Source organism: Acomys minous (assembly GCF_964271855.1).
Source record: "Acomys minous genome assembly, chromosome: 12".
Lineage (NCBI taxonomy): Eukaryota > Metazoa > Chordata > Mammalia > Rodentia > Muridae > Acomys > Acomys minous.
In genome coordinates, this window is record NC_140493.1 from 4,155,347 (window position 1) to 4,178,791 (window position 23,445).

A 23,445-nucleotide genomic window follows, 5' to 3' on the forward strand; every position below is an offset into this window, starting at 1 on the left:
TGCTCACCTCCACAGGGGTCCTTGGCACCACTGTAGATGATACGTCTTTGGACAGTGTCTCTTTTGAACTGTTTGCAGACAAAGTTCCAAAGACAAGGAAACTTTTTTGTCCTGAGCACTGCATACCAAGGGCTTGATTACAGGGGCTTCTCTTTTCACAGACTCATTCCAGGGCTCAGGTGCTAGGGTGGTGACCTCACACTCTGGTGGCACTGGCTGCAAGTCTGCCTACAGGGAGAAATTTGAGGTTGAGAACTTTATTCCAAAGCATCCAGGCCCTGGCCATCTTGTTCATGGAAAATGCTGGACCAGTGCTAATTGTTCTGAGTTTTCATCTCCCCTGCTAAGACTGAGTAGTTGAATGGCAAAGCCTGTGGTCTTTGGGAAGGTGGAGGGAGCCCTGAGCTCGTGGAGGCTGTGCAGTGCTTTGGGTCCAGGAACAGCAACACCCGGTCCGACTTGTGCGCATCTTAACAGCACTCCTTTCCATTGAGGGGAGAAATCCTCCACCCAGCTGCTGGAAATCCCTCTGATGCTTTGTTCTGCTTTTTGTGGGGGCGGGGTGATTGCTTTGCTTTGTTGTTGTTTTTGAAACGGGGCTATATTTTGTAACTCTGGTTGTCTGGGAACTTGCTCCATAGCCCTGGCTGGCCTTGAACTCACAGAGATATGTCTGCCTCTTAAATACCGGGATTAAAGGCATATGCTACCACAACCCACCTCTATTGCAGTTCTTTTTTTGGAGAGGGGAGGGGTGGGGGAGTTTCTCTGTGTAGCCTTGGCTGTCCTGGACTTTCTTTATAGACCAGGCTGGCCTCGAACTCACAGAGATACGCCTACCTCTGCCTCCTGAGTGCTGGGATTAAAAGGCGTACATCACCACGCCCAGCAAGTTCGTGATTATGAATGAAAACTTAGTGATTATGTTCAAACTTTCTTTTTAACTAACAGTTTAAACCTGCAGAAGCTCAGAGGACTAGTCCACTGAGGTTGGGTTGTTGGTGGGGGAGGGCTCATGAGGAAAATTATACTTTTTCGGATCAGCCCTCAGGGGCATACAGTTTAGAAAGGTGGCCAGGAGGGCAAGGCACTCCTCAGGGTAAGTGCTTTATAAGAGTAAAATTCAGGATTTAGGGCCAGAGCTGGATTCCAATCGCAGCCCTTTCACATACTTGTTATGTGACCCCAGGCAAGTCCCACAGCCTTTCTTAGCCTCACCTGTAAAATGAAAAGAATTCCTATTTTACAGTGAGACTTATTGAGGTAAGCCCTAGACAGCTCATGACGTTTTCTCACTAGATGTTAGCTTTGGTCAGTCCTGCTATGGCAATTTACATAGCAGGGGTACCCTACTTGCTTACTGGGCAGCTCATAGGCCCCTTTGTTGCTGGACTGTCTACTTCTCACAGTAATTCTAGTGCACACTGTTAACTGCGGGTCACCTGTAGACTCCTGGCCTTGTCAGGTGTTGTATGGTGCCACACATCTGCAGGTACCATGTCCACCATGTCCTGACCTAGAGTGTGACCGTCCTCTCTGTTGCTTTGCCTGACCCTCTCCTGCCTGATGTATAGAATCCTGAAGCTTGCCTCTTCATCTAATCCGATGCTATCTCCCTGGGGGTCCCTGAGGCAACCTCTGCCTCTTCCTCCGCAGAGCCAGCCACACAGGTCGCCCATTTGCCGGTCCACCTTGCCTCAGGACATAAGCTCTCCAAAGATAGTAAGCAGTCCTTTTTTACGTCACTCTTCCCCAGTTCTAGTGTAGTGCTTGGTGTATAGTCTCACTGGTGAAAGTTGGACTTAAAAAGCCCCAGCAAAGTTTGCCTTATGTGTAACATTTTCTATGTAGGTTCTCATGTAGATGCTTAAATATTCTAACTTAGCTTCCCCAGTCTTCATAGCAACTCTGCTAGGTAGGCGCTATTCCTATCTACATTTTACATGTGAGGAGATTGGGTCTCATGGACACAAAATTCCTTTTCCAAGGATAAACAAATAATAAGTGGTGGAGCCAGCGCTTCATTCTTGTTCCAGCCACTCCATTGTGTTTCCAGGAGTGTCACTGAGATTCGTTATAAGGATGTTTATTGAATGTCTAAGAAAGGGTGAAGGCACATTAGTCATAAGTCACAACTCTATGACCACATTTAAAAAGAACAAATGTGTGGAGAGTCTTGGGGAACTTCTCATTTCGGGAAGACTAGCTAGAAGAGACAAGCTGTTACCTTCTGTGAGCGAGAGGAGGAGGCACAGTGGCAGGAGGGAGAGGAGCATATGGACGGGGGGGGATAGAAGTAGCTCAATCTTTACTGTGTTGGTGGTGACTCCTGTGCTCAAAAGCCATCTTCTATAGCTGGGTGTGGTGGCGCACACCTTTAATCCCAGCACTCGGGAGGCAGAGGCAGGCGGATCGCTGTGAGTTCGAGGCCAGCCTGGTCTACAAAGTGAGTCCAGGACAGCCAAGGCTACACAGAGAAGCCCTGTCTCAAAAAACAAACAAACAAACAAACAAACAAACAAAAAAGCCGTCGTCTAGCAGGCTATAAAAAGACAAATCTGAGCTGGGCATGGTGGTGTACACTGTAATCCCTCCCACCCCCATGCACTCAGAGAGGCAGGGGCAGGCAGATTGCTGTGAGTTCAAGGCCAGCCTGGTCTACAAAGCACGGCCAGGACAGCCAGGGCTACACAGAAACCCTGTCTCGAAAAACCAAGCAACAACAAAAAGGTGAATGTGGTTAAAGAGAAGGAGGGGACAGGAATGGGCTAATAGCGTAGGTGATGACCTGAGACTCTAAATGAAGCTGCTGAGGGGAAAGTAGCCTAAAAAGAAGGTTAGTTGAGCTAGAACAGAAAACACAGAGTTTAGGTGAGTGCCCAGAAGTCCTAAGGACAGTGGCGAGATGCTGACTCGGGGAGTGGAACAGGACCAGAACAAGGGATGCCCAAGGTCCGTGGTGGAGAGCTAGGCATAAACCAGCCACTTAACTAAGCACCCACATGATTCAGAATAGAAGCCTGACTTTTCCTTTAGGAATCCCTGTTCTAGTTGTAAATAGATAAACAGGCAACAAACAAGAAAATACACCATATGGAATATATCCAGACTGCACAGTGGTCCATGGCGGCAGTAACAAGGAGGTACTTTTTCCTATCCTCCATCCCAGGCCATCACTGCTTTCCTTCTTTGAGCTGTTCTTGTTGAATTGCCCTGGCTGGCCTTGAACTCACAGTCCTGCTGCCTCATCCTTCCAAGTAGCTCAATTACACGCGTGTGGCTCTGTGCCTGGTGGCAGTGACAACAGCAGCTGCTGTTTTTAGTTTCTCTTTCTTCAGCGACAGGGTTTGTAACTACAGCCTCTTGCGTGCTAGGCAAGTGCTCTACCACAGCACTGCATCTCCAGCCCTAGGCAGGCTTCTCTTGTTTTATTACATAGGCCTCAATTCCAAAGTCATCCTCCCTTGGTTCAAAACAGCTGGCAAGTTCAGCCATTGTCATTGTACTTAACAGGACAGAGAGAAGCATCTGCCTCCTCCTGTTAATGCTGCTCCTCCGGGACTACACTGCTGTGCACACTCCACATGGCCATGTAGCCAGACCTGAGTGACAGCTACAGAGACTGCTGGGGAGGATGAGAAACTGGGGCACGGCAAGCAGGCCTTTGCAGTGTCATTTTTTACATGTAATTATTTGGGAGTGTGATTTGTGACAGCTGATGGATTTTGAGACAGGTAGCAATGGGTAGGAGGGATTTAGAAAACCAAGGAAATACTGGTCACAGGCAAATCCTCCAGCCAAGAGGGCTTGCTCCATGCGAACACAAAGGGTAAGCTGTTCAGAGAGTCTGAGTCCAGCCTGGGGACAAGCTGTGAGGAGCAACTGGCCCAAGACTTTTGCTTTGTGAATGATAAGGAGCCAGAGTGTTTCTGAATCAAGAAAACATAGGATCTATTGTGACGGTGTCACCCCTGTTCCCGGGGAAGAGGGAAGGAAGGTGCTAGAAGCAGCACTACCAGCTAGGAGGGCTGGCATGGGTGTAAAGGGTCTGTGTGGTGACGGGGGAGGGAAGTGTAGCTGAGGCCCTGCAAAGGAGGCTCACTGCAGCCCAGGGAGGGGGCAGCCGTGGGCTGAGGAGACAAGGATGTGACCCCAGGAGTAATGAGTGCCTGAGTCCCAGGGAAAGGGGGGACTTCGGTGAGCTAATGGAGAGCGACAAGCTGTGCCCAAGACTCCTTGGCTTTGGAAAACCTGTCACCCCCATCGGAATAGTTTCCACTCTCCGTAACTGGGGAGTGTGTGGGTCTGGCTAACCACGAGGAGGGGCTGCGCAGGCAGCGGGTGGATCAAGTTGCTGTGGTGGTGGTTTCTTAGCTAGGGCCATTGGCTCAGTTAGAAAATGACATCAGCGATTTTGTCTGAAATTGGGCACTCGTCAACGGGTAGACAGAAGGGTGTCCTCACCCAGGAGCTGGGACCTGGCTGCCAGTTAGCTGATCATCAGTGTAAGAGCAGAAGTAAGGCAGACGGTAGAGCCTGGGGCTTAACTGGTGCTGGGGACACAGTCACGTCCCTTTGCCCTCTCAGCATCCAGTAGAGGAATCCTCCAAGGTGATGAAGAGGCCTCGGGGTGTAATTGTTGGGGGAAAGTCGTCCCTTTGTCCCTTTGAGAGGTGCTGGCCTGCTAGGACCTTTCCTTCGTCTGATTTGCCTAGTGTGAATTGCAGAGCTCAGCTGGAGACATCTGGTGAATCCATTTCTCTTTGCTCCAGGCTGCTTAGGGACTTGGCCCATAATGCTCAGCAAGTCCCTTCTGGTTATACAGTCATCAGTGACCACAGGGGCGCATTCTCCAGACATAGTTCTGTGCTGGCAGCTCATTCCCAAAATGATGGCTTCAATTAAAACAAATCAAGAAAGGCAGACTTAAGCCACTGCAGACACTTAAATCAGAGAAAAGCACACCCACTTTTCTGACGCCGTCAGGAGCCCCAGCAGCTTCCCGTTATGTAGCCCAGGCCTCGAGGAAGCTGTACAGGAGAGCCGTGGCTCTGCATGGACTCCTGTGCATAGAGCCCTTTTCAGGGAGTTACAGAATAGGGTGGGGGTTGGGTCGCTGTACTGTGAGTTTATGGATTTTGACAGAAAAGGCCTGGAATCTCCTGGTCCAGGGAGGTAGCTGTTGCTCTCACTGCTTCCTGTTTTAGAATACCGGCAGCTGGGCAGGGGGCTGGCCGGATTGCTTGCCTCGCTCCGTCACTTCAGTCAGGAGTAGCTGCTCTGCAGAGTGCCTCCCGTTGGCTCTTCCTACGATTCTCCAGGGATGGCTCTTGTCCGGAATCTTTTGTCACTGACTCTGAGCTCTGCTCTAGAAAGGACGGAGGAAGTGGGCAAGAGGGGCGCTACTCAGCCTTGTTTGCCAGCCTTGGCAGTGAAGACTGGCTTCTGCGTCAGTGAGAGCGGCAGTGAAGTCTGTCTGTCCATGGGTTTCGTCTCCACCCCTGCACTACCCCAGCCAGTCATGGGCCTAGGGAAAAGTGTGGGTGTTTGAAGGGGCTGCTGTGTTTCCCGTGTCTGGATTTTCTAATGTTAGCTCTTGGACCTTTGATTGAGCTCTGATTTGTTTCCTTCTGACAGGGTTACAGTTTGGGGGTGTCGGGAGGGGCCGTGCTGAAACCGTGAGATAAGCAGCGATGCAGAGGTGGCAGCAGCATGGGCCGGGTGGGCTGTCTGGGCGGGCTGGGTGGAGGAGGACTCCTGCCCTACACTCTGGCCAGCTGGCTTGTGTTAAAGCACTGGCTGAAAATAGCTCTCATTGTCTGGGAGCCGCTACTGCAGCAGGGCTGGCTGTGGCCGCCAAGGGCCCGTTGTAGGGAGGGGCTGGTGCCTCCCGCCTCTTGAGCTCTCACCCTTTGGTGGCATTGCCCAGCTGGGCACAGCTGTGCTCACTGCCTGCAGTGGAGGCACAAGGAAGGCTAACCGGGCTGTTCCAAACACTGCCCTACTGATGCCTGGTCGTAGGCCTCTGTGCCTTGTGTCGCCAGCTTCGTCACTGGCTGTGGTTGGTGGGGGGATCCCATTGGGACCAGAGGCTGGGACAGTGTCGGTGCTCCTCCAGCAGCAGCCTGCTCAACTTCAAGCCTTCGCTTCTTCACCATTCCCACCTCTGCTCATCTGCCCATCTGCCCACTGGGTGCATCGACAGACGCCGGGGAGGCCTTGGCGGCAGCTGCATGTTGAGAAGCACACGGTACCCAGGGAAGCACGTCATGTCCCCTGTGGGCAAGAGCTAGTTTCATCTATCTGGGAGCCTCCATTCCATAGCCAAGCAGAGGGCCTGGAGCGCCCATGCGCGGAGATGGGTCCAGCTTAGAAAACCTGCTGGGATGTGGTTCTGCAAGAGCAAACATTAAGAAACCACTAACTCTGTTTTTCGCTCAAAGTAAATACCATTTGTAGTTGTCCCTAAAGCCTCTCAGTCCTTTTCCCAGGGATGTGTCCAATGCTCCTAGCCTGTCTCTGCAAGCCACGCTATTTTTGTGTCTGTCCCTATATTTTCATGATCAGCTGGGACCGGGAGAAGCAGCAGAGCAGGGAATTTTGGGTGTTCCCTATTTCTGTCTGCTGGGTTTCCCCCAGGCTTGGCTCGAGAAGACTAGCCAAGTAGGGGTGAGTCCCATGGTGGGCATGCAGCGTTTAATGAAGCTCCAACCAGTGGGGGAGAAATGGGGGTGGGCAGAACGGGCCTGGGGGTACAAGGTAGAGGGGGACCCCTGAGAGCAGAGCCCATTCTCCTTCCTAGCTTTCCTGGGGCCGGGAGTGGGGAGGTAAGGAGACCCTGATGAGGAATAGGCCCTTTATTTACGCAGCAGCCTTGCTGGAGAAGCACCAGAGCCACCCTCTCAGCCAGATCCTTTCACCCTGCCTTTGTTAGCAGGCATCTTGCTGGTTATCTCTGACTTAGAAGTCAGTCCAGAGTGGCTTTCAGTTTACTTTCAACTTCCCTTCTCTTATCTGACTGCTTGGCTGTGGTTTCTCTCCCTTCCTCACCTCCTAGGAGGTGTATGTCCCCCTCCTCCCCCAAAGATGGTGATGTTTAAATTGTTCCTAGTCTTAGAAAAAATCAGAGAGATTTCAAAGGGCTACACTGTAGTTTCAGCGTTGAGACACACTTGCTGGAGGACAGAGAACAGACAACCCAGAGGCAGAGGGCGGATTCCCAATACCACACATGCTAGGAGGGAAGTGGACCCGCCATATTCCAGACCTGTGCAGGGGTCAAGTGTTTGTTCATCATGGGATGCTCACCTGAGGGGCGGTGGGGCTTGGTAGCTCTGAAGGGCCCGTGGAGGGATCTAGGGGACTCTGGTCCGCAGCCGGTCCCTTGGGGGACTTAGCAAGAACTTAGCTCCTGCCTCTGAGAGTCCCTTCTCTGAGGAACCACAGAGGAAGACGGTGAGGACACAAGTTTCTCACTAGAGCCTGCCAGGTTTGCCCCGGAAGCCAGGAAGTTGGCTTCCTCTGCACATTGGACCCTGCCAGATCTATACACAGTATCAGCCAGAGGCGAGGGCCTTCATGCTATTGCCTGGCAGGAAGAACGGCCTGGGCCTGGGCCTTAGCTAGTGGCTCCTGCTTTGTGAGAACGCTAGAGATTGCGGGTTTTCCCTTGTCCATCCTCTTCCCGTTACATTTCAGTCCTGACACAACTGGGACTGTTGTCCAGAAAGAGCCACCGAGGTTCTAGACAGGATGTGGGCCTGTGGCTAGGGCTCTTCACGCCTCTGCCCCCCATCCCCACACTGCAGGGTCCGTCTCTGAGGATTTGGTTTTTGACCAGGCCCTTGCTGTGTGGCCAGGTGGCCGTCCCAGAGGAGGGCCGACTTTGCTCAGTCTTGAAGCCTGGAGAGAGTCAAGCGTCTCCTCAGCAGCACACCTGGCAGGGAGCTGTGAAGCCGCAGCAGCCCACGGTGCTTGGCCAAAAGAGGAAGTCGGTGTAGATGGGATGTGATGTCTGCCACAGCAGCGCAGACTATTCCTGCTCTGCACCAGGGCCTGAGGTTTCTATTGCTGTGATGAAACACCATGACCAAAACACAGCTTGAGGAGGAAAGAGGCCGTTTCCCTTCCACTTCCACACCACAGCATGTCATCAGAGGGTCAGGCAGGCACATGGAGACAGGAACTGGCACAGAGGCCGTGGAGGGGTGCTGCTTATTGGCTTGCTCCTGGGACCTTGCTCAGCCTGCTTTCTTTATTTTTTAATGGTTTATTTTTATTTCATGTACATTTGTGTTTTGCCTGCATGTATGTCTGTGTGAGGGTGTCAGATCTTGACGTTACGTATAGTTGTGAGCTGCCATGTGGGTGCTGGGAATTGAACCTGGGTCCTCTGAAAGAGCAGTCAGTGCTCTTAACCGCTGCGCCATCTCTCCAGCCCCTCAGCCTTGTTTCTTATAGTACCAGGACCACCTGTCCGAGGGTAGCACACCCCAATGATGTAATACGCTCACCTGCATCAATCATTAAGAAAAATACCCTATAGGCTTGCCAGCTGGCAGTCTGGGTGGGTGGCAACATTTTCTGGAGAGAGGTTCTCTTTTCAAATGACTCTAGCTTGTGTTAAGTTAAAAAAAAATGTTGGGTGATGGCACACATCTTTAATCCCAGCACTTGGGAGTCAGGTAAATCTCTGAGTTTGAGGGCAGCCTGGTCTATAAAGAGAGTTCCAGCCAGGACTACACAGAGAAGCCCTGTCTTGATCCCACCCACCAAAAAAAAAATCAGCAACCTGCATTTTTTTCATCCACAGGAAAAAAAATAGGAAATTGTTTTCCTGGCTCAGACTTGGAAGCAGTTGCTAGATGACAGGAACATGCCCAGGACGTGCAGAGCCAGGGCTGGTCCCGGAGACTCCTTGCTGAATTTTCTCTTAGGTTCAGCAGCTGGTAGCCCGTCCCTTAGCTGGGTAGGCTGGGGTGTGGGGAGGGGGCAGTTCTGGATCTTTCTCTGACCTAGTGTCTGTCTGTTAAAGTTCCCCGCTCCTGTTCGGCTATCCACACAGACATGTTGGCCATCAGCAAAACAGTTTGAGGGCGTGGGCTGTGTTTGCCCATCCGCTCATAAATACAGTCGTAAGCTGTGGGGAAGGTGCAGCCCCTCCTTGGTGTAGTTCGGGCTGACTCCTAGGCAGCAGACGGAAGCCCCGGGGAAGCTGTGATGAGGCTGTCTGTCCTTCGCTCCTCTAGTCAGTCTTGTCTCTCTAGCCCTCAGTTCTTCATTCGTAAACACTAACTGGAGTCTTCAACCTGCTTCCTGTTTTTGAACCATAATGATTCTGTTTTCAGCCAGGACATGATCCCACGGCTCCCAGGGCCTGATAACCATCAGCTCACCATCAATTTATGTCTATGAAATGTGTTGAGAGGAGGAGGCTGAATGCAGACTGAGTGCTCAGGGTAAGCTGAGTGTACGGATGGCATACATAATAGTATGTATGAGGTAGTGCACGATAAATGTGTGACAGAAGTAAACAGTACTTAAGGGTTTTCCTGTTGGCCCCAGGACCCAATACAACATTCATGTAAGGATGGAGGGTGTGTGTGTGTGTGTGTGTGTGTGTGTGTGTGTGTGTGTGTGTGTGTGTGTGTGTGTGTGTGTGTGTGTAGCCAGTGGCTAGTCTGGGAAGGATGGGCTCCAGGGAGTCAGATGGGTCACAGAGCTGCGGCACTCAGACAGGGCATCCTGTTTGAGTCAGAAGTGGGGTTTGCAGGTGTGTGGTCTTATCAAAGTGTCACACTGCTGTGAGAGGCAAAGGTTATGACCCAGAACAAAGATAGTCATAACTGTAGAGAACAGCTGACTAAAGAGAGTGGGGCAGGCATGGCTGCAGGGGCCACAGGAGGGCAGGCCTTAGGCCTTTTCTTTTAGGACACAGTATCGAGCAGGATCAGTAGATTCGTGGTCCAGCCTTCAGTGTTGTCTATTAGGATGGATGCCTCATCAGGGTCTGGGTAGTGCTGTGTGCTGGCCGATTGGGAGAATAGTAATTTATAATTAGCAGCAAGTAAATTGCTGCTGCCTTTTAATGTTCTGAAGTTTCAAAAACATTTTTCTAAAAGTGTGTGAGTGGGTCTCTTTGCATGAATGACCTCATTCACTTTCGGAGTTTTTAGTCTATCTTTACACTAAAAGATATCTTCTGGTACTGGAGAAATGGATGGTTCAGCGGTTAAGAGAAACGTGCTGCCCTTGCAGACCACCCAAGAACCCGCCTCAGGCAACTGCGGAGGATTTGATGCCCCCTTCTGGACTCTGAGAGTACCTGCATTCATGTGTGCATGCACACACATACACACAATTTAAAAATAGTAAAAAATTGTTTTTGAAAAATATTTATTAGCTAGGCTGTGGTGGCACACGCCTTTAATCCCAGCACTCGGGAGACAGAGGCAGGCGGATCTCTGTGAGTTCAAGGACAGCCCGGTCTACAAAATGAGTCCAGGACAGCCAAGGCAACACAAAGAAACCCTGTCTCCAAAAACTTAAAAAAAAAAAAAAAAAAAAAAAAGAAAAGTATCTTTCATAGTATGATTGTTCACGGTTTGACTCACATTGCATGTGGCACCTTTTTTGTTTGTCTATTTTTTAAGACAGGGTCTCTCTGTGTAGCCTTGGCTGTCCTGGACTCGCTTTGTAGACCAGGCTGGCCTGGAACTCACAGTAATCCACCTGCCTCTGCCTCCCAAGTGCTGGGATTAAAGGCGTGCGCCACCACAGCCCAGCACGTGTAGTACCTTTTACAACATGACTTATGTGCATAGGACACACATGTGAGATGTTAAAGAAGGTCTCATGGCACTTCATGCCTCCTAGCTGCAGTGACTCTCGTGTCTTCTTTGCGTTTATATGTATTTTGTACGTACTTCTGCGTAGGTGTGGGGGCAGGTCGGACATCAGGGGACAGCTTGTAGGAGTTGGTTCTTGACATCCATGGCGTGGTTCTTCTCTGCAGAGTACAGAGCCTCAGGACAGCCTCGGTGGCAGGTGCCTCACTTACGAGCCATCTCACCAGCTATTATTTTACATTTCAAAGAAGGTTAATTTTGACTCACTAGATTGATTCCATGACCCTTCGTTTGGAAAATACTGTTCAACTAAATTTGGTTGTTATGGTGGGGAGGCAGGAAGAGTGTCCCCTCCTTTCCACACCTCAGCAGCAGCAGCTCAGGGTGGCAACAGCACTCACACCTTCCCTGCCCTCCGGGCGTGGGCCCAGCAGGAGGAGCAGCGCGTTCACTCACGTTCTCTCCTCAGAGCTCTATGAACCTGCCTCCTGACAAGGCCCGGCTCCTGCGGCAGTACGACAACGAGAAGAAGTGGGATCTGATCTGCGATCAGGTATGAGGTCGCCAGGATCAGGGAGGTGGCAGCCTGTCCGCCTGGGTGAGACAGGCCAGAGGTGTAGCTGCCGAGCTGGCAGGAGCTGCCCAGTGGACAGTGATGTCATGGGGGTTTGTGCAGGGTCAGCTGTGGACAAGGTGAGCTGCTTTCCCAGCATTGTGTTGCGTGGCACTCCGCCTCTGAGCTTTCTTTTTTTTTTTTTTTTTCTATTTTTCTTTTTTCTTTTTTTTTTGAGACAGGGTTTCTCTGTGTAGCCTTGGCTGTCCTGGACTCGCAGAAATCCACCTGCCTCTTCCTCCTGAGTGCTGGGATCAAAGGTGTGCTCTACCACAACCACCCGGCCCGCCGAGCTTTCTTTTTCTTTTTCTTTTTCTTTTTTAAAAAGATTTATTTATTAAGTATACAGTGTTCTGTCTGCATGTACACATGCACACCAGAAGAGAGCACCAGATCTCATTATAGATGGTTGTGAGCCACCATGTGGTTGCTGGGAATTGAACTCAGGACCTTTGGAAGAGCAGCCAGTGCTCTTCCCCGCCACCCCCCGCCCCAGCCAGTGCTCTTAACCGATGAGCCATCTCTCCAGCCCCAGCCGAGCTTTTTTATAAGCCAATCTGTTCTTTCTCTTCAGGCTCTGAGCTCTTGTTGGGTTCTGATTACATATCAGGAGTTCTACATACACTGAAATCCCTCATTTAATCTGACAAGGAGCCCACAGCCAGACTGGGCCAAGACAGACAGGTGTCAGGTCTCTGTTAGCTGATTTCTTCTGCCATGCCCTGTGTGTTCCCTGAGAGAGCATCATGATTGTGAAGTGCAAGCTCTCCCCAGAAAGGGCCTAGTTCCTTAGGCTCTGTGGTAAGAGTTGGGTTTGGAGAACAGCTGCCCTTTGCTGCTGAAGTTCTTCACTCGATAAGTTCTGTCGTTTTGAGGTCACATAATTTCAGTTTTTCTCGGAGTCATCTTTTGTTTGCTTTTGGGTCCTGTTTCCTAACATTATGTCATTCTCCTGGACCCTTTATGCATCCCCCCCCACCCCCCCCCCACCCCCCCCCACCCCCGGTTCAGGTAGCTCTTGGTGGAGGCTTTTGTAGGACTAGAATGCTGAGGGAGTTTGCTGAGTTTCCTCTTGGGTTGGTTGGCCTGAGTAGAGAAGGCACAGTCCTGTGCTGTGTAGAAGGGAGCTGAGAGGCAACCTGGCTGCGAACAGCCTTCAGCGTTCGGTTGCTGGGGTCCAGTTCCTGGGTAAAGAGCAGACAGTGTACTTGCCCTGAACGGCAGTAACACAGCAAAACTGGCTGAGCCCCAGCTGCTGCAGAGGTTAGAACTAGACTGGGAGTTGGGAGTGGGCAGGGCTCCCTCCCTGCGGCTTTCTTGCCAGTTAGCCAGTCACGTATTCACATACTCACCTTAGGTACAGTCTCTGCGCCTTAGCATTAGAGTTAAGGAGCACTAGCTGCAGCCACAGGTGGGAAGCACCTGGGAACCGGTCAGGAAGGGGCAGCACCGAGGGACAGGTGACAGCTGGAGGCCGAGTTCTCTCCAGTCGGGCGCTGTACACACTCTCCTTCCTTAGCATCCTCCACGGACTTTGTGTTTCTGTTCGCATACATGTGTGTTTTCTTTCCTTACAGGAACGATTCCAGGTGAAGAATCCTCCCCACACCTACATCCAGAAACTCCAGAGCTTCTTGGACCCCAATGTAACCCGGAAGGTGATGTATAGGACATAGGGGTCCTGTCTTGCTGCCCTTTGTAGTTCTGTGGGTTTGGGCACAAACGTTTTGGTTTGGGGCTAAGTATTCTGACATCGATTTTGGTTTTTTAGGTGTATTTTATTATACTTTGTTCACATTACATCCTGATTGTTATCCCCTCACTCTTACCTTCCTGTTCCCCCCTCCCCCCTCTTCTGCCCTATTGCCCTCGCCTAGACCTCTGATGGGGGGTGGCACTGACACTGATTTTTGAGTAATGGGAATTGACTATCTGGGCTTTGAGGCTCATGACAGCCCAGTGCTGGAGGGGAAGTCTGCAGTTGTTCATTGTAAGCCCTATGTTTTCCTGCCTCTCTTATTTGTAATATAAAATTAGATAGCTGGGTAAGCTAGTATATGCCTGTGATCCCAAGACTGTGGCACACACCTGTAACCCCCAGCCTCGGGAGGCAGAGGCAGGCGGATCTCTGTGAGTTCGAGGCCAGCCTGGCCTACAAAGAGAGTCCAGGACAGTCAAGGCTACACAGAGAAACCCTGGCTGGGGTGGGGAATTGGGGGAGACTGGGGCAAGAGGGTTGTGAATTCCAGGCCAACTTGGGCTACAAAGCGTGATGCGGCATACCCTCCCTCCAAAGAAATAAACAGGCAAAGTTGATGGAAGAAGGGAGGTTAGAGAGATGACTCAGCAGTTAAGAGAACTGTTTTCCCAGAGGACCCAGGTTCAGTCCCCAGCACCACGTGCTGCCTTACAACTCCCGCAACTCTAGTTCCAGGGACTCCAGCATCCTCTTCTGGCCATGTCGGCACTGCATGCATATGGCACATAGACATCCGTGCAGCCATGTAGGTACTGCGTGCACATGGCACATACACATATGTGCAGGCATGTAGGCACTGCATGCATATGGCACATAGACATCCGTGCAGTCATGTAGGCACTGCATGCATATGGCACATACACATCCGTGCAGCCATGTAGGCACTGCATGCATATGGCACATACACATCCGTGCAGCCATGTCGGCACTGCATGCATATGGCACATAGACATGCGTGCAGCCATGTAGGCACTGCATGCGTATGGCACATACACATCCGTGCAGCCATGTCAGCACTGCATGCATATGGCACATAGACATACGTGCAGCCATGTAGGCACTGCATGCGTATGGCACATACACATCCGTGCAGCCATGTCGGCACTGCATGCATATGGCACATAGACATACGTGCAGCCATGTCGGCACTGCATGCATATGGCACATACACATCCGTGCAGCCATGTCGGCACCGCATGCATATGGCACATAGACATGCATGCAGCCATGTCGGCACCGCATGCATATGGCACATAGACATACATGCAGGCAAAACACCCACACACAAAAAATGTAAACAAATAAAATACTAAAGAAAAGAAAAATGGAGGCCAAGTGTGGTGGTGCACGCCTTTAGTTGCAGCACTTGAGAAGCAGAGGCAGGGGCATGTCTGAGGCCAGCCTTGTCTGCAGAGCCAGTTCCAGGACAGCCAGGACTACACAAAGAAACCCTGTCTCAGAGCAAAACAACACCAACAAGAAAAAAGTAAAGAAGAATGGTTGACATGGAATGTCCATCGAGTGACAAAAGATTCCATGTTTACAGAAGTTCCGGAGGAGAGTGCAGGAGTCAACCAAAGTCCTCAGGGAGCTGGAGATCTCACTCCGCACCAATCACATCGGGTAAGTCAGGTCTGCAGCAGCCTCCCTCTGGTGCCAGGCCCTGCCTCCCGCACAGATCTCGGTGCCTTTGTCGGGATATCTTTCCTGCCATGGAGCAAGGATAGCTTGCTTTGAATAGCATCTGGCTCTATAGTTTCACATGTGCCATTTCTGGCTTCTCTGCCCTTCCCTTCTGCCAGATGCTGACCAGTTACTTCTGGCAAGCTTGTGGCCTCTCTTGGGGTCCTGTGGCTTTGAGGAGAAGACATTCCCACAGCAGCGCAGAGCAGAGTCTGCCTGTGGTCTGGTGCTGGGCCAGGAGAGACCCAGAGCGGCTGGAGTGTGAGGAGGTGTTCTGTGGATAACGCCGAGCTCCTCGCTGGTGACCAGTTAGACATTTTGCTGTGCAGGTTACTGATTGGTTTGAGAGAGAATAATCTTGGTACCCAAGCAGAAGAGGCTTTTCCTAGAGCGCCAAAGAAAGCTGTAAGAGAGGGGATGAGGCACTGGGCGACTCTTGTACCCACAGATCCTGCCTGTGGGGGCACAGGGGACCAGGTGTTGCTGAGGAAGCAGTGAGGTTCAGGGAGAGCACAGTGCCGCCTCTGTCCTGTGAGGCTGTTCCAGCAAGAGTGACCCAGAAGGTGTGCGTACACCCATGCAGAAAGGACAGTGAGGTAGGACTGTAGTGTTTCCGGCGGGGCCGCCTCAGTGAGGGAGCAGTAAAGGGGGAAGTGGCCTGAAGCCGGGTTTCTGGGCAAATGCCAGCCTGAGTCTCTGAGCTTCCTGAGAGTAAAGTGGAAAGAGCCAAGTGACATCATTAGCTTTTCCTCTTCTGTCAAGGCAGCAGCCTACTTGTCTACTCCCGGGCCAGATCTGCCGGGAGCTCTTTAGGGGGAGGATATCTGTCCGGAGCCCTTGCAACAGCCGTCAGAAGGGAAGCGGCACAGGAGAGGACAGGAAAGGGACAGTTCCTGGTGTTGGGAGCTGTGCTGTGGTAGCCAAAGCATGGCTGCCACCCCAGTCTTCTGTGTCCCAGATGTGGAAAGCCATGGAGAAAGGTGGACATGCCCTCCTACCCCCTCCCCACCCCCAGGAATCTCACAGGAGGGAAACCAGGAAAGTTCATCACTTAGGCCATGTGTGTGGTTAAAAGCGACACTGTGGCAGCCCTGAGCCTCTCCCAGGCCATGCTTTCTTCTGTAAGTCCTGCCATAACTGGTGTGAGGGTGTGGATCCGCTCTTCTTAGGGGAGGTCCACTAGGCACAGTCCCCTCTGGTTAGCATGATGTCCAGGCCCCAGGGCTTCTTGGCATTGTCCCACAAGGTGGAGGTCTAGACCCAGCCCCTGGCTCCCAGGGAAGAGCTAAGCCCTGCCATCCAATCTGAGGCTTCTCGTCAGGAGGTTTGTCAGGCTTGTCAGGTATCCTGGGGATAGATACGACGAGGCCAGGACAAAGTGAGGCGAGGGTCCTGCTCTGGTTTCAGAGCGAGTCTGCCTGCAGTGGATGGGCAGTGCTCCGGGGTGAGGCTGCCTGCAGTGGATGGGCAGTGCTCCGGGGTGAGGCTGCCTGCAGTGGATGGGCAGTGCTCCGGGGTGAGGCTGCCTGCAGTGGATGGGCAGTGCTCCGGGGTGAGGCTGCCTGCAGTGGATGGGCAGTGCTCCGGGGTGAGGCTGCCTGCAGTGGATGGGCAGTGCTCTGGGGTGAGGCTGCCTGAAAGTAGGATTCAGGAGCCCTCTAGCTCTTCTGGTTTGTATTGGTTTTTCTGCCTTGTCAAAATGCCCTTTAACCTCTCCTCAGAGTGTCAGGATCCCGAAAATAGCAGTGTGGACTCAGACAGGAAATGAGAAGGGGGTGGGGAGCTGGAGAGCAGACAGACAGGAAATGGGAGGCCTGTCGGCCCCCAGAGAGGAAGCTAACTTCAGGCAGCTCCAGTGTCCGCTTCAGCTGAAGCTGGCTGCCAAGCCAGCCAAGCCGGTGCTCCAGCCCCAGCCTCTGGCAGCTTCGGGTGTGGCTGGCCAACATGGAGCTGGTGCTCCAGCTGTGGGGTAACCGCGGCCCCGCAGGGCGCTTTGGACACAGCTGATTCCTGAAGTTGCATGGCCATTCCGGAGTGAATAGAGTACTCCTGAGGAGTTTGTGTCCCTGCAGTGAAGTGAGCCTGTCATGCAGCAGCCCTCAGCCCTCCACTGCTTCTGAGGGGTCGGCTCCTCACTGTTACTCTAGAGTTAGCACAGTCCAAACGGAAAGCAGTGTCCTCGGCCATCGTCTGTCTGCCCACCTGCCTGCCTCCCCACAGCCTCATGACTGTGGGGTCACGGCTGGAGGCTGAGTTCTTCACTGTTCTCCAGCCCGTCTGTGCTCCCAGACTCACCTGACTCACGGCCACCTCTGCTCATTGCCTGTCAGGGCTGAACTCAGTAGAGCCCCGTGGGCCCGGTGAGGCTCCCTGAGACGTTGGGCTGAGGACTTGCAGGCGTTCGCAGGCACAGCTCGTGAGTGGCGAACGCTCTGGATGCCTCCCCAGTTCTAACAGCACAGAGTGGGGAAGGACTTCGTGCCCAGCATTGTGTCAGATCAAAGGCACACAGGAACTAACCGGGTTATGGCCTGGCCCCGAGGAGAGACGGGCGGGAATCTTGTCTAGCTGACGCTCGTTGGTGATAAAGCGAGTGGTGCTGGAAGGTGCTTCCCCATCCCTGGTTCCCCTGCCCGTGGGGAGTCCAGCCTAGCTGCGTGCTCACAAATGGATCTCTTGTAGATGTTTTTGGTTTTCAGGATTTTCTCAGCCTTATAGTATGTTCAAGTAGGCTACAGGAGCGTGTATTTGTGGAGGGCTAGGTTGCTGGGTCCGAGCCCTCCACCAAACCGAGTCTGTTTCCAGACGCCATCCACTGCGTTTCCTCTGTCTGCAGGTGGGTGAGGGAATTCCTCAGCGATGAAAACAAAGGCCTGGATGTGCTGGTGGATTACCTGTCGTTTGCCCAGTGTTCTGTCATGTAAGTAGCGCAGTGGCCAGCATGGGGACACACTGCTAAGCACGCTACCTAGAGGAGTGAGGGCTGGGGATGCCAGGCAGCAGAGCATTGCCTGCCAGAATGGAGGCTGAGGGGAGAAGGGAAGAGTGAGGCTCCAACAGAAAAGATGGTATAGCACCCCACGTCAGGAGGAAGTTGGGGATCAGCAGGATTGGCCAGCTAGCTGGAGTAGAGGATGTCAGAGGGAACATGAGGATAAAGTAAGGAAAGGGAACTTGAATCAGAACACAAGTGACGTCAGTGCCAAGCAACAGGCTGTCCAAGAAACTCTCCCGGCTCCCTAGGGGGACGCCTGGGTAGGGTCTAACAATTTCTACAGAACTGAGTCTTTGTGGGGCAGCTTGGGCCCTGAGATGTGGGGGGTGGGGGTGGGGTGACTACATGCCTGTTGTTGAAGAGCAGTGAGCATGACGTCCTTTGCACTCGGAGGCAGTTAGCGTGGGTTAGCACGGCAGAGGCAGCGTGGCGAGCTGCAGTGAGTAAGAGCTTTGAGTGCACAAAGCTGGTTTGGGCTTAGTGCACTACCTTTGGAACCTTGGGCACCATTGTCCCCTGACTGAGAGGCTTAGGTGGGAAGAACCAGGCCTCCTCTGTGGTGGCTGCTTTGTTGTTAGTTACCCAGGTGCTAGGCCTGCCTGCCATTTCTGACATAGAGAAAGAAGGCTGGCAGTGCAGTTTACACACCCTGCGTCAGCCTAGGGAGAGCGGGCTCTCAGATTTGCTCTCAACTTCCCACAGTTCCCAGACACTGAAAGTTCTCAGTCTGGAGAAGCCCTGTCTGAGCCTTGGACCTAGCCTATACTTTTGCTTTTCTGCTGTCCCTGTCCTGTGGCTCTTCCTTGTTCAGTGAGTTTGCTCAGGGACGCACACAAATGTCTCCCAGGCCCAGCTTCCCGTTGCCTTTCCCAGGTTGCCCTCTAAACCTAGAGTAGGCCACTTTCCACCCACATCTCTGTGGAAGTCAAGGCCATGATCCTCCTGTCTGTCTCCTTACACAATCTTTTTATAGAAAGGAACAGAAAAAAAATTTGCTTGAGTGAATTTTTAGTTCCAAACTTTTATAGTAAAAAGCTGTAGATCATGTTCCTGAATCTGCCTATCTTTCTTGAAAAAACAAACAAATCCCATTGCTCCAAACCAAGACCTCACTGGACGGGTAGTGCCCTGGTGTACAGGACAGAGCCTTTGAAAGTAAGAGTCCAGATAAGAGGGAGGGGATAGCATTTGGGATGTAAGTTGGATAAGTTATAATAAATAAAATATACATTAAAAAAAAAAAAGGTGGAGTCCATGACACAAGAGAGAATGTTTCGAGGAGCCTTGAGAGGAAAAGGGTGAAGCCACATAGTTTAAAGGCATCCAGGGCCCCGGACTGCCATGGTGGATAGGTGGAAGTCCCCGGAAAGCTGTCTCCTGTCAGGATCTTTGCTCTGAAGTTGGCTGGATTGCCCATTTAGAACCCACTGATGGCAGGGCTCTCACAACATCACAGCCTCACCTGTGGGTATCCCTTGTTCCAGGAAGCCCCACCCATTGACACTGGGCATTCACACTGGGCAAGATGTCCTGTGAGAAAAAGCCCTTGGGAGATATGCCCTAGTTCTTAGAGGCGACAGACAGGGACCCTGGGGAAGAGGGACAGGTGGCACTGCTGTTTCCTGGGGTGTGCACTCCTGTGGAGAATGTGCTGTGTGACCTCAGCTGTCCTCTTTGCCCTCACACAACTGCATGTGACAAGATGACCCACTACTGGAAGTAACCGGAAGCACCATTCACTTCCTCAGGGGCTAGAAGGCCTCCTCTGTCAGCCTCAGTCCACAGGGAAGCTGAAGCCGAGGGGGAAGACAGGCCTCAAGTAGTCAGTCATGGAAATCTGGCAAGGCCTGGTGTGGCTCACCAGGAAGCCTCCCATTAGCACACTAGCCCTGCAGGAGGCCCTCGACTCACCCCTGGGCACTGAAGAGCTGCAGAGTCCATGGTAGGGTGGGCCAATGGTGTGCTTGCCCAGCTCAAAGGACCAACATAGGCTTTTCAGGGACCTCATTCTTTTCCTTTCAGACACATCCAATTCTCAATGACCTAGGCCACTCTAGAGTGTTCTGAGTCTTGGCCATTGCCTCTGGCGATTGAAGAAGAACTGCCGTTGGCTCAGTCCAATCTCCTTGGTACAAGTTTTTTTTGTTTTTGTTTTTTGAGGCATGGTTTCTCTGTGTAGCTCTGGCTGTCCTGGACTCTTTGTAGACCAGGCTGGCCTCGAACTCACAGTGATCCACCTGCCTCTGCCTCCTGAGTGCTGGGATTAAAGGCATGATAAAGATTTTTAAAGTAGAGTCTCCCATATGAGGCTAGGAGCACAGCCCCCACAGCCCTTGGGCCATGGAGAAGCCTCAGGTCCCGCTCCTGTAGCTGTCTGAGCCTTCTCTGCCCCTGTGTTATGTTGGTAGCTCTAAGCAACACTAGGTCTCCCATGCCTAATTCTCTTTTCTTTTCTTGCTGCCCTTGCTTTCTGTCGTCACAGAAGCCTGGAGAGCGGGAGGTGGGCTTGCTGGGGTCTCAGCACAGATTTCCTCCTGTGTATGTGCCTGCGTGTGCGCATGTGTGTCCTTTCATGATCCAGGTTTGACTTTGAGGGTCTGGAGAGTGGTGATGATGGTGCATTTGACAAGCTCCGCTCCTGGAGCAGGTCAATCGAGGACCTGCAACCGCCCAGCGCCCTGTCGGCCCCCTTCACCAACAGCCTCGCTCGCTCTGCGCGCCAGTCCGTGCTCCGGTATGTGTGCGCTCGCTCTGCGTGCCAGTCCATGCTCCCGTATGTGTGCGCTCGCTCTGCGCACCTGCCTCCCGGCCCAGCCCAGGCCGGGCACGTGCGCAGTGGGTGTTCATGCTCCTTCCCCGCTCCTGCTTCCAGGCTCAGCTCTCTTGCCTGCTGCCTGCTCGCCTGTCTCTGATCTGTCCTCTCTGTCTCCCTGACTGCCCAGCGCTCTGTCCTGGGTAAGTACATGGCCCTCGGCTGTGCTACCCCCTGCTGTTCCAGCAGCGTTCCCCTTCCTCCAGCCCTCACTCTCTCAGCCGTTCCTTCCTGACCTTGGCCAGGGCTTGGGCTTTGCTGGCCAAGTCAGCTCCTGCCCTCATGACCGCTTCCCCTTAACTCTCGCTCTGCCTGTCAGCTGCTTAAAGACCAGCCCCAGCCGCCTCCTGGCTCCTGCCTTTCCCTTCAGGTCTTTTCTCTCCAAAGCCGTTGCGCCTTCGTTCATCTGTGGTTTCTCAAGAGCCATCATGTGGGTGGACTGACTCACTTCTCAGAGCCCCTTTGACTCAAGAGGTTGTCCTTGCAGACCCATGTCCTTTCCCTTGACCCGTGTCTCTTTCACGGCTCAGCTTCTCTCCTTGGATTTTGTGTCGTGGACACTGCTCATTATTCTGGTCTTGCAGGAGCAGATCCTACTGTGTGTTTCCTCTTCCCACAAAGCATTAAGGTAGAGGGGGACGATACAAAGCAAGGCCTAGCCCTAGCTCTCGCCCTCTGAAGGCCTGTGTAGCTCTGCTCTGCCTTTGGGGGGCTGAGAACAAGATGAGAGCAAAGCACCTTCCCCCCTGACTGTGCAAAGACATGGTAACCGAAAGTGGGAGGGGGGGCTCTCAGATGCACCTCTAAGTGACCTGCTCTGAGGACCACAAAGTCCTCCAAACAATTTTGTATTTAAGACGTCTCTAGTGTTAACATAATTTTGGGGTCCTGGCCAGTTGATGATAAAAAGGCCTCTACCAAAGAGGTGAATGGCTGACTTTCCTGCCTTGTGTACCCTGGCAGCCTTGGTGTTTGGTACAAGGTCCTCGTTTTTTTTCCATTTCTGATGCTTCTACAGGGCAGCCTGCTGGCCTAACCATCACCAGCAGCCTTGTCTCTACCTGATCACTTGGCCCTGTCCCCCAGGTACAGTACTCTCCCTGGCCGCAGGGCCCTGAAGAACTCCCGCCTGGTGAGCCAGAAGGATGATGTCCACGTCTGCATTCTCTGCCTCAGAGCCATCATGAACTATCAGGTGAGGGCGATGCTTGCCATGGTGCACTGCCCCTTCCGCCTCAACGGCCAACCAGGCCAGCAGAGCGCCAGCCTGCGAAAGCCGGCTTTGCCGGTGGGAGACCTGCTGCCTTCCCCGTTCCCACCGAGGCCCCCTCCCATCCTTTCCTCCGCAGTACGGCTTCAACTTGGTCATGTCCCACCCCCACGCGGTCAACGAGATCGCGCTCAGCCTCAACAACAAGAACCCGAGGTGCGCTCCTTATCTGAAGAGCCCAGCTTGCTTTGACGAGTCCTGCATGCCTGGGGGTCCTAGCCAGGGTGGCCCCTGCCGACGGGCAGTGTCCTGGTGTCCCTCCTCATCTTCACAGCCTGATGCGGGAGCAGGCGTTCCTTTTCTGTCTGCTTTCTAAAGGGCATGGGCTGTGGTGGCTCAGATGGGACTTGTCAATGTTCTGTCATCTCTTAGGACCAAAGCCCTGGTCTTGGAGCTGCTGGCAGCTGTGTGTTTGGTGCGGGGAGGTCACGAAATCATCCTTGCTGCCTTTGACAATTTCAAAGAGGTTAGTCTCCCTCCTGCATGCTCCTCTGTGCGTGCGTGCGTGTGTGTGTGTGTGTGTGTGTGCGTGCGTGCGTGCGTGCGTGCGTGCGTGCATGTGTGTGTGCTAGAGGAAAGGTGGGGAGCCCGGTGCATCCAATTTCCTGTGCGCTCTAGTAGCTTTGAAATGACTGTGCTTGACTGTGTGGCCTGCTTCAGAATGAGACTACAGCTAAAGCAAACCAGAACCTAACGCCTTTATAGATGTTGTTCCAGGGCTCCTCCCAGGTTGTAGTTACTGATGCTCTGGGATAGAGTGCAGAGGCACCAAAGGATCTGGAGGCTGGAGAGATGGCTCAGAGGTTAAGAGCACTGATTGTTCTTCCAAAGGTCGTGAGTTCAGTCCCAGCAACCACATGGTGACTCACAGCTATAATGTGACCTGATGCCCTCTTCTGTACTTCAGGTGTACATGCAGGCAGAGCACTGTATACATAATAAATAAATCTTAAAAAAAAAAAAAAAAGTAAGTGCAGACTGGGGCTGGAGAGATGGCTCAGAGGTTAAAAGCCCTTGCAGAGGCCCTGGTTAAGTTTCCAGTGTCCAAATAGTGGCTCCCAACTGTGTTTAGTTCCAGTTCCAGAGGATCTGGTGCCCCCTGCTGGCCTCCACAGGCACAGACACACATTCATATACATTTTTATATATTCATATAATGTATTCCTAGTCATATACATTTATGTAGGCGCGGGCTCTACTCCTGACCACTGACTCCCTGGGCGGCACTGCTGCAGTGAGCCCACAGGTGGAATCCAGAGCAAATCAGTGCTCAGGCACGAGGGCACCGAGAACCCCTGCGTGGAATTTCCCCATCCTCAGTCTATCTCCAAAACCCCAGCTTGCTTGAACTCGGGATTCCTCAACACCCAGCCGTGGCTGTGGTCCCACCCCTTCCTCCTGCCAGGGCCTCTTCCCTAGCATCCATTGTTTGCTTCAGGAAACAGCTCTTCCTCCTTAAAGTTCAG

General features: G+C 52.6%; 1 protein-coding gene across 3 annotated transcripts in view; it reads left to right on the forward strand.

The window, feature by feature from the left end:
- Positions 1-23,445, forward strand: part of FMNL3 (formin like 3) — a 59,525-nt gene that overhangs the window by 24,235 nt on the left and 11,845 nt on the right. The window contains exons 1-9 of one of the 3 annotated variants that reach the window (XM_084751456.1): positions 9,437-9,458; positions 11,317-11,400; positions 13,038-13,118; positions 14,766-14,842; positions 17,739-17,822; positions 20,479-20,631; positions 21,796-21,904; positions 22,059-22,135; positions 22,352-22,445. In XM_084751456.1, the coding sequence (XP_084607582.1) occupies positions 11,323-11,400; positions 13,038-13,118; positions 14,766-14,842; positions 17,739-17,822; positions 20,479-20,631; positions 21,796-21,904; positions 22,059-22,135; positions 22,352-22,445 (753 nt within the window). In that variant the 5' untranslated portion in view covers positions 9,437-9,458; positions 11,317-11,322. Of the gene's footprint in view, positions 1-9,436; positions 9,459-11,316; positions 11,401-13,037; positions 13,119-14,765; positions 14,843-17,738; positions 17,823-20,478; positions 20,632-21,795; positions 21,905-22,058; positions 22,136-22,351; positions 22,446-23,445 lie in introns of those variants that run through there. The other 2 variants (XM_084751455.1, XM_084751457.1) reach the window with 2 other exon arrangements.